At 53.3% G+C, this 10,442-nt stretch overlaps 1 protein-coding gene across 2 annotated transcripts in view; it reads left to right on the forward strand.

Moving 5' to 3' along the window:
- Positions 1-5,048, forward strand: part of RANGAP1 (Ran GTPase activating protein 1) — a 30,686-nt gene extending 25,638 nt beyond the window's left edge. The window contains exons 13-16 of one of the 2 annotated variants that reach the window (XM_012638113.1): positions 272-374; positions 1,536-1,624; positions 1,906-2,027; positions 4,064-5,048. In XM_012638113.1, coding sequence (XP_012493567.1) covers positions 272-374; positions 1,536-1,624; positions 1,906-2,027; positions 4,064-4,133 — 384 coding nt within the window. In that variant the 3' untranslated portion in view covers positions 4,134-5,048. Of the gene's footprint in view, positions 1-271; positions 375-561; positions 1,297-1,535; positions 1,625-1,905; positions 2,028-4,063 lie in introns of those variants that run through there. The other variant, XR_001137200.1, reaches the window with a different exon arrangement.
- Positions 5,049-10,442: the final 5,394 nt, after the last annotated feature.

Consider the following 10,442-nt stretch of genomic DNA (forward strand, 5'->3'; position numbering starts at 1 on the left):
AGTATTGCCTGCGTCCTGGATTATTTCTTCAGGTTTGATTATGAGATGGGACCACCAGGTCCCAGGGGTGATTGTCAGTGCTCCTTCATTCCCACTGTGCTGCCTGGCCGAAGCCAGACTCTGAGGAGACAGCATGGGCTGAGGTGGGGCCTGTCCTCGCTCTCCAGAGGCCCAAGGCCTCTTGCTCGCAGCAGGACCCAGGCACATCACCTTGTGCCAAAGGCCTGGGGTCTGGCCCCTTGTGACCAGCCATTGTGTCTCGTGTCCTCAGACTGACACATCTGACCCGGAAAAGGTGGTCTCTGCCTTCCTAAAGGTGTCGTCTGTGTTCAAGGACGAAGCCACAGTGAGGACAGCAGTGCAGGATGCAGTAGGTAACGTGGGCTGGTGGGGCCCCGGGCGGCTCATTCCCCCTTGACACTCGGCCCCAGATGACATCTGTGGTTACTGTAGCCCCTCTGCTCTGGCACTATGTAGGGACTGCTCCTTGGCCACTCTGACCTGTTCTTGTCAAGTTCCTGCCATGGAGCATCTTGGGTGCCCTCCTCTCTGTTTTTGCAGCTGTGAAACAGGCCATTCCCAGAACCGCACAGCGTTTACGCTTAGAACTCGGGCCAGGTGGCGTCTGGTGCAGGTGCCCACTCTGTGTAGGAAACCAGATAGTCATCCACAAGGCCCAGCGGTTCCAGTCCTGTTGGGAGGAGGGGAGTGAGAGCTGGGCCTTTGTCCCCACCTTGGAGCCTCTGTACTTGTGGCCTATTCCACCTGGAAGTTCCCTGCCCAGAAGATGCCTGGCGTCCCCGTATCATCCAACGTGTTCCTGGGACTACCTCCCTCAGTCCCGTCATGTCCCTCTCCCCACCCTTTTCTTAGTTTCCTCCATTCCAGCACCTGTCACCTTCCACCTTGTCACTGTTTGCTTATCTGAGCCTCTAACTGTGGGCCAGATTTGGCCAGACAGAGGCGAGGAAGGGCCCTGCGGGCAAGGGGCCCAGCTCATAAGAAAGGAGAGAAGAGGAGAGATATGTGTGGTGTTTCCTCATGGACTGTGGGTAGCACTGAAGCAGGGGAGGGGCAGTTCAATGGGAAGTGGGGCTGGGAAGGAGGTGAGGGCCGGACGGGGGTCTGCTCCTGAGAGCCCACCTATGGGCATTTGTGGGAACAAGTTGCCTGAGTTCTATTTCCCAGGACAGCCTAGCACAGTCCACGCAGGTCGCATCGCCTCGCCTCCCTAAAACACCTGAAACCTCCCCCAGGGGTGGTCTGCCTCACTAAGTCTCCACCCCTCTGTTCGAGGTAGGCACAGTGGGTGTCGTCCCCACGCCCATTTTATATGTGAGGCCAGGATGGGGAAGGGCCAGGGTGTCACAGCCAGTAAATGGATGGGGCTTATCCCCTGGTGCCAGCTGTCCCCTCACTCTGGTGCCTGTGTCCCTATTGTCCCTCCTGTGTTCACCTCGTGGTCAGAGCCGGGAGGCAGGGTGAGCCCATGATGGCTCAGGGCATCCTGCCCCACTGCCACTTCTGCCCTGCAGATGCCTTGATGAAGAAGGCCTTCAGCTCGTCAGCCTTCAACGCCAACGCCTTTCTTACCAGGCTGCTCGTGCACATGGGTCTGCTCAAGGTGAGGCTGCAAGAGCAGCAGGCCCAGGAGGGAGGAAGGCAGGAGTGCCCCAGATGCTGCTCCAGTCACATCCCGAACCCCTCCCACACCTCAAGTCCTGCTCCCGTCACCCCTGCTGTGTCCCTGAGGCCTGAGTCTACCTTAGCAGTCTTGGTCTTCATGACAGGATCTGAGCTGGACCTCAGTCTTGGGGTACTGTCAACAGAGTCTGGGTGGTAGAGACCAAGGACTCCCCCCGTGACTTGGAAGCTCACCTGCCTTTTGCTGTGTTCCACTTGCAGAGTGAAGACAAGATCAAGGCTATTGCCAACCTGTACGGCCCCCTGATGGCGCTGAACCACATGGTGCAGCAGGACTACTTCCCCAAAGCCCTTGCACCCCTGCTGCTGGCATTCATGACCAAGTGAGTGTGGCCTTGTCATTTCGCCCGTGCCTTCCCTGTCAGGCCCTTGGTTGGCTGAGGCTTCCCTGGCCTGGTCAAGAGGCGCCTGTCCCCAGGGGTCCTGGCCTAGTCAACCTGGTTGCCCCCACTCGGGCTTGTGAGAGGCCCTCATGCTTCCTGGGCTCTCAGCATCGAATCTGCATCTCGCCACCCGCATGAGGCCTCTTGCCGTTTGCCCCACTGAGAATGGTGGGGGCTTAGGGACAGTGTCTTCCTGTGGAGAGAGAAGACATGCAACGGGCCCCATTTTCCAGATCAGGAAACTACCACCAGGCTGGTTAAGCAGTTAGCCTACATCAGGTACTAGCAAGAAGCCAGGCCGGTGTCCACACCCAAGTGTGCTATTCGAGATTCTGTGCTTGGCATCGTCTCTGGGAGCAATTCTGTGTCTGTGCCCACAGCACCCAGGCCCTCCCCTGTGATGTGCTCTGCCAAGGGCACTGGATGGTCCTGGAGCATTGGTGGGGCACTGGGCACAGTCAGGTAGCAGAGCTAGGGCCCCACCAGGAATAGGTTGGAGGCTTGTCCCTTATACCCTCACTGAGTCCTTATGTGCCCCATTTGCCCATCCAGGGGTCAGGCCAGACTATCTCTGATGGGTCTGACCAGCCACATCTCTAGTGAATCTAGTGCCTTTAGGAGAGTGGGGCATGGGGCAGGTGGAGGAGCAAGGAAGTCCCCCTGCCATGGGAAGCCTGCAATGTAGGTGGGGTGGGGACCCTGGGCCAGAGCTTGCTGGCTGCTGCAGGCTGCTTGGAGCATGTGGGGAGCATTGTGGGGAAGCCAGGCTGGAGGAACGTAAGGAGCACCCACCAGCTTCCAGCACCCAGCCAGTGTCTCAGTGGTCAGTCTGCACAACACTGTCTCCTTAGTCAGGCCTTAGCCTCCGGCCGTATGTCTCTCCCCACCACCGCCATGGTCCCCCATCCAAACCACCCCTTGCACTGCAGCTGGCCTGGCCTTGGTGCAAAGCAGATCTAACTGCCCTACTCCTTGGCTAGGGTCCAGGCAAGTGCCCAGCCTTACTGTGGGACTTGTGGCTGGCTGCAGCCTCTCCCCTACTGCACTGCACCCCAGCATGGTGCGTGCTCCCAGACCCTGTTCCACAGCAGGAGCCATTGCCTTGACCTCCATGCTTCGCTCATGATGTTTCCAGACAGTGGCCCTGGCCCCTGCCTCTACCCCTGGCAAAGCCCACCTCCTCTGTTTCCTTCCCAGCTCCAGTCAGAATTGCTCCCTCTCACTCCCAGTATCCCCTGCCTTGCCTTTGGCTTAGGCATGAACCCCTGAGAAGACACCCTTGCCCCAAAGGTCAGAGCAGGCTGCCTTTTCCCAGTTGGTTGCCCAACTCGCAGCATAGACCTCAGTCTACCTCCAGGTCTCCTCTGAGATGACTGACTAATGATGTGCACAGCCTCTCTTCCCTCAACCCCAGGCACATGGTCTGGGGTCCCAAGCCTGGTCTGGCTCCTGGGCTGTTAGTGGGCTATGGGCCAGAGTGCTCTCAGTGCCGGTCCTGGCTGTGCCCCATACTTGCGCAGCCCCCCCAGGAGTATTGCCTCAGTTTCTTCCTCTGCAGTGAGACTAATGGTCTCAATGGCAACAGCACCCAGCCCTTTACTTACAACCCAGGTGGGACTATTGTGGCCCAGTCTTACATGGCCACTGGTGGCCACTGAGGACTCCCTGGCCTGTGTCTGCTGGAAGTGCCCTTGGGGAGCGTCTCGTAGAGGGCAGAGGCCCAGGCCCTGACTGGGCAGCGTGCATTCTATCTCTAGGCTGTGTGGCCTTAGGTGCCCGCCTCTGAGCTTCATGCACACCCCACCCTCACTGTGCGAAGGGCAGGGGGCTAATGTCTCCTTGCAGTCACTGAAGTTCAGGAAATTGAGTCTGGCACAAAAACGGCCCCCACAGTTGGGAAACAGGCCCTGCTGGAGCCTGAGCTCCCAGGGACCCGGAGGTTTCTGCCCCACTTGCTCACCCTTCTATCCCTGCAGGCCCAATGGCGCCCTGGAATCCTGCTCCTTTGCCCGCCACAGTCTGCTGCAGACGCTGTACAAGGTCTAAACTTGAAGCCTCTCCCCATCTCTCGGCCTGGACCAGTGACCTGGGGAGGGATTCGGATGAACTGAGCTGCAGCCCATGCCCTCCCCTCGAACAGGACTCGGGCCAGAAGCAGGGAGGGTGTTTGTCTCGTGTGTCTTGTCGGTCCCCCGAGTATGTGTGTGTGATCACTGTTTTTAATGTCTCCCTGTTGGCCTGGCCCTGGTTTGCTGAGGGGAGTTGGCCTCCTGGGGAAAGGGCTGCGAGCTGCTCTGCCATTAAACTCACCACCACCTGAGGGCGCTCTGCTGATCTCTGCTTCAGGCTCGAGGCCCTGGTGGCTGCCCCCAAACCCCCTGGGCCATACCAGAGCCTGGGGAGTTGCTGTCCATGTGCCGTCCCCTTCCTCTGTGTTGTGGGCAGGCTGTGTCCTGTCACCAAACCCTGGTCCCACAGCGACTGCCATCCCCACCACCCATGTCTGCTGTGTTGACCGCTCGGCCTGAGGAGCAGAGACTGCCACGGGTGGGCCGTGGGGTTGTCAGCAGAGGGCAGGCCCCTGGCCCCCGTGCCATGTGGACAGGCAGACACCAGACAGTCCAGGAGCAGGAGTTGCCTGGGACTGTGCTGGCTCCCAGACCCAGTGGGACCCACCCCTGGCTGCTGAGATTGTCTGTGACTGGCTTGGGGGCCGAGCTGGAGGGGACACCTTGGCAGCCCAAACCTGTTCTGCGTGGGAAGGGAGGGGCTGAGCCCCTGATGCTGGAGCTGCATCTTGGGGCTGCTCTTAAAGGACCTTCTGGGGTATTGGGAAGGGTGGGACTGAACTGGGCAGGAGATGCCCTGCGACCTTCCTGAGCGGCCCCATGACCGCCCTGTGCTTTCCCCTTTGTGTTTGTGTGACTGGGCTGTGCCCGGGGGCTTCACAAATAAAGTCGTGTGTGGCAGCAGTAGAGACTGAGAAACTTTCACCTACAGCAGGACATTCTTGGGGCCGTTGCACGCAGAGCCCTGCCTGTATGTGAGGGGCAGTTAGTCCTGCAGAAGAGCCTGGACCAGCCTGGTATCACCACCTGGACAGGCCTCTCCCCCTGTGCTGTGGGTGCGCCAGCAGGTGGGTGGTGTCGGGAGGGGCAGTGACTCCTGGGAGCGGGGTGGGAGGGGGTTCTCCTGCTGCCCCACCTTTCGGCCACAGCAGCTCTTGCTCCTGTGCTGCTCTTTCATTCAGGGACCCAGCTGGGCTAGATGCCGTCCAGGTTTTGTCACAGGCCCTGCTGGCTACACTGGAGCTCCTGGGCCTGGCTGGCAAGGTCACTTCGCAGAGTTGAGCCTGACTGGGAAACCACCTCAGGATGTCTTGCTACAAGGCCTGCGGTGGAAGCACTTCCCATGGGTCCTTCACTCTGTCACCACACGAAGTGTGAGGATAGCCCAGCAGACCTTCTTTACTTCCTACCCTAAACAGTGTGCACACTTGGGGAACCTGTGTTCCCCACGGGACCTCCAAGAAGAGGTCCCTCTGCCGTTTCTTAGAGGGCAGCATTTTCTTATTGGCTATGGACCACTTAGGTGACATCTTTCTTGACCAAGTGGCAGAGGAGATGCCTGGGCCTTGCCCCTGCCCTCCATATGAGGTGGATGCAGGTCTGGCCAGCTCCAGGGCCACAGTCACCGCCTTTGGGCAGCTTCCAGTCTGGTCTGGAGGCCGACAGTTGTGGCCCAGTGCAGAGACGGTGGACAGCAAGGTGAGGAGAGCCTTCAAGGTTAGGGACCTTGTAAGAGCTGAGCCTTCTCTCCAGGTGGTGTCTGACAGATGGGGAAACCCTGTCCAGGGTTCTGCAGCCTGGCCGTTCCTTCCACCAGCCACATACGGCTGGCCTTTGGTCTTTCCTAGGTGACGTGTGCCCAAGCTTCAGCTCAGTCTGACAAGAGAGAGGAAGACCTCATTTCACCTCACAACAGGCCATTGGTATCTGGCTCCTTGAACCTCACAAGGAGGAGAATCCTGTTGGTCCCAGGAGTGGAGGCTTCTGGCTGCCCAGGCCACACCTCAGTGCTTCAGACCAGCTCAAGAGGTCGTGCTCCTGACAGCTCCAGGTGGTGGGAACTCACTGAGGAGCCCATAGCCTTTGGGATTTCCCCAACTTGGATGCTTATACAACTCTAAACACTGAGAACTGCAGCCAACCCTGAGACTACTCATGCTCTAGGTCCCTCAGGATCATGATTCTGGGTATGAAAGATCTAGATGTGTGAGCCTGGGTGGCCTGCGACCCCTGTGTATGAAAGGCCATCTCAGTATGAGGCTGGCTTCGCTAAAGGGACTTCAACTCACAGACTCGGGCTGCAACGGCAGTTCCAACAGGGGTCTCACTCTGTGGCCCAGGCTGGAGTGCAGTGGTGTCACCATAGCTCACTGCAGCCTCTAGCTCCTGGACTCAAGTGATCCTCCTGCCTCAGCCTCCTAAGTAGCTGGGACTACAGGTGTAGGCCACCACACCCGGCTAATTCCATTCTTAAGCTTAGACTAAAAAATTCCCAGGAAACATGCTCTGGGGTTTCTTGTGGTATCAAGAACCTAGAAACAACTCAAAAGGCCAACATCAGGAAAATAGATAAATAAAATATAAAGCCACACAGTGCATGCTGTATTAACAGTAAGAATGCATTAACTACACCTACATGCATAACAGATGAATCTATAGTGATATCGAGTAAAGAAAATCTCAGTACTATACCAATAGTTCAAAAAAAGTAAACGTGTTTTTGGCATACATATGTATGTGATAATGTATCCTTAAAAGGGATGATATTAACAGAACATCAAAAGGATCATACCATGACCAAATGGGATTTATCCCTGGGATGCAGAGATGGGTCACCGTAAGACCAATATAGTATCCTACATTAACAAAGGACTGGAAAAAATCACATCATCTCAACAGATGGAGAAAAAGCACTTGACAAAATTCAGCACCCTTTCATGATTAAAAACTCAAAACTAGGAGTAGAGGAAATTACCTCAACATAAAGGCCATGTAGGGAAAGACCACAGCTAACATCACACTCAATGGTGAAAAAGTTTTTCCTCTGAAGATTGGGAACCAGGCAAGGATGCCCACTCTGACCACTTGTATTCCACACAGCACTACAAGTCCTACCCAGAGCAGTTAGGCAAGAAAAAGAAAAGGCATTCAGGCCGGGCGCGGTGGCTCACGCCTGTAATCCTAGCACTCTGGGAGGCCGAGGCGGGTGAATCGCTCAAGGTCAGGAGTTCGAGACCAGCCTGAGCAAGAGCGAGACCCCGTCTCTACTGAAAAATAGAAAGAAATGATTTGGACAACTAAAAATATATAGAAAAAATTAGCCGGGCATGGTGGCACATGCCTGTAGTCCCAGCTACTCAGGAGGCTGAGGCAGAAGGATTGCTTGAGCCCAGGAGTTTGAGGTTGCTGTGAGCTAGGCTGACGCCACGGCACTCACTCTAGCCCGGGCAGCAAAGCGAGACTCTGTCTCAAAAAAACAAAAAAAAAAAAAAAAGAAAAGGCATTCAAATTAGGAAGAAGTAAAATTGCCCGTTTTTAGATGATGTGATCCTATATATAAAAAACCCTAAGGACCCCAAAACAGAACTTAATCATAGAATTACCATTTGACCCAGCAATTCCTCTTCTGGGTATACACCCTAAAGAACTGAAAGCAGAGACAAACAGATGCCTCTACACCAATGTTCATAGCATTATTCACAACACAACAAAAGCCAAAAGATGTAAACAACCCAGTGTCCATCAACAGATGAATGGATTAAATAAGATACGGCATATGTGTACAATGGAATATTAGTCATACAGTGAAATTCTGATACATGCTGCAACATGGATGAATCTTGAAAACATTGTTAAATAAGCCAGAGAAAAAAGACAAATACATGATTCCATTTAGATTGATATCGAGTGCTTATCTAGAATAAGCAAATTTACAGAGACAGAAAGTAGAGTAGAGGTTACCAGGGGCTGGGGAAGGGGGAATGGGGAGTAATTATATAATGGGTACAGAGTTTCTGTTTGGGATGATGAAGAAGTTCCGGAAATGGATAGTGGTGATGGTTGCATAGCACTGTGAATGTATTTAATACCACTGAATTGTACACTTAAAAATGGCTAAAATGATAAATTTTATGTATATTTACCACAGCAAAAAAAATCGAATTTAAAAGGCAAAATTATAAAGCTTTTAGGAGATAGTATAGGTATCTTCAAGGCCTTGGGGGTAAGGAAAAGAGGAATGAATTAAGCTGTTAGGTTCAGGGCCGAGAGAGACACGAAGCCTCATGTGTAGCAAAATGCTGTTTATTTTAAGCATCTGGGTGCAGATGGGTGGAGGGGAAAAGTGTCCAGCAGAGAGAAGGGGAGAGCCTTGGGTTTTATAGAGGGTTTTTCCAGGGGGAGTAAGTGGCCAGAACAGCTGCTTGTCATAAATTCTTTTTCCAACAACCAGCTCCTAGGACCCCTGCCCGAGTCACATCCGTCCTGCGGCTCCCACGTCGTCCTTATCAGGAGAAAGAGGGAGGAGTAAACTCCATCCCTACCAGGGGAAAAGGAATGCTGGCTGCATCTGTCTGTTAGATTTACAATGTCTGGGGACTCTTCAGACTCCTGTGGCTCTTGTTTTACAAACCTAAGCTTTGCATGAACCACATTCTGTCCTATACATACTTTTCAGGTTCCCACCTGGAACAAACCTAACATAATCTATATTTTAACCTTTGTTTGCCATTATTGTGATATAATGGATACTATGCAGCTATGAGAACATTGCTGTTTATCAAAAGACATCACTAAAAGTAAAAAGGCAAGGCACAGGAAGAAAATAAGTGTAATATATATTTTAAAAATATAGTTTCTATAAATTGATAAAAGACAATGGAAAAATGAGCAAAAAGCTCGAATGGGCACTTAAAAAGCACATGAAAAGGTGCTTGCTTTCATTAGCCTTCAGAGAAACACCTTAAAATCACCATGTGACACCCTTACACCCTCACTAGAATGGCAAAAATACAAGACCATGCCAAGCTTGGCGAGGATGTGGAGCAACTGGAACTCTTTTCATACACAGCTGGTGAACATGTAAATTGGTACAATCACGTTGAGAAACTGGCGGTGTCTATTGAAGTTGAAAATGAGGATACCCCACTCCTAGGTATATCCCAACAGGCTACTTGTGTTCATGTCAAGCAGCACTCTTCATAACACCCCACGCTAGAAACAACCCAGATGCCCATCAGCAGTGGGATGGGTGAATGCAGTGGGGTACGATGAGTACCAAAAGGGCAGGAATGGTCTGCCAAGAAGGACGGAGTATTTTAGCATTGACATTGCTTAGACTTCCTGCACGGGATGCTAATGAAAGACAGACTGACTTTAAGTCGGTTCCATTGTATTTTTTTTTTTTTTGAGACAGTCTCACTCTGTCACTTGGGCTAGGGTGCCGTGGCATCAGCCTAGCTCACAGCAACCTCAAACTCCTGGGCTCAAGCGATCCTCCTGCCTTGGCCTCCCAGAGTGCTAGGATTACAGGCGTGAGCCACCGTGCCCAGCCTAACAAAAACATTTGTACCCCATTAATATTTTGAAATTAAAAAAAAAAACTGGAGGTAACCAAAATGTCCAGGATAAATGGATAAGTAAATCTGATACATTTATACAATGGACTACTATACAGCAATCATAATGAAAGAGAATGAGGCCGGGGTGTGGTGGCTCACACCTGTAGTCCCAGCGCTTTGAGAGGCCAAAGTGGGAGGATCACTGAGCCCAGGAGTTGGAGGCTGCAGTGAGCTATTGATCTTACCACTGCACTCCAGCCTGGGCAACAGAGCAAGATCTTGTCTCAAAAAAATAACAATATATGTAAACCTATAAGCACAAACAAACAGGAAAGAGTTAACTGTTCTTGAGTACCTACTATGTGCCAGGTGCCTACCTTAATATCCACAACAACCCACAGGGCTAGTTAATAATAATATGTGTTTTTCAAATACCAGGAAACTGAGGCTTGGTGAGGGCAGCCCCGCCCAGGGTCCCACAGAGCTGGGAGGAGCCCAGGGCAGTTGACACACAGGCTGGCCCAGGGACTCAGGCCTGGGCTGCGGGCCTGGGCAGGCGCCGGGCAGGAGGCTCTGTAACTCCAGCCCCTGCCTGTCCCTCCTTCACCTCTGCTGGGAAGCCCGAGCTCACTCAGGCTGTAACAATGCCTCCCATTCAGCCCTGTCCCAGCTGCCAGGCCTGCAGGCCCGGAGGGGGCCCTCCCACTGGCAACCAGGTTCCTTCCCTG

Source organism: Propithecus coquereli, unplaced genomic scaffold (assembly GCF_000956105.1).
Source record: "Propithecus coquereli isolate 6110/MARCELLA unplaced genomic scaffold, Pcoq_1.0 Scaffold126, whole genome shotgun sequence".
NCBI lineage: Eukaryota > Metazoa > Chordata > Mammalia > Primates > Indriidae > Propithecus > Propithecus coquereli.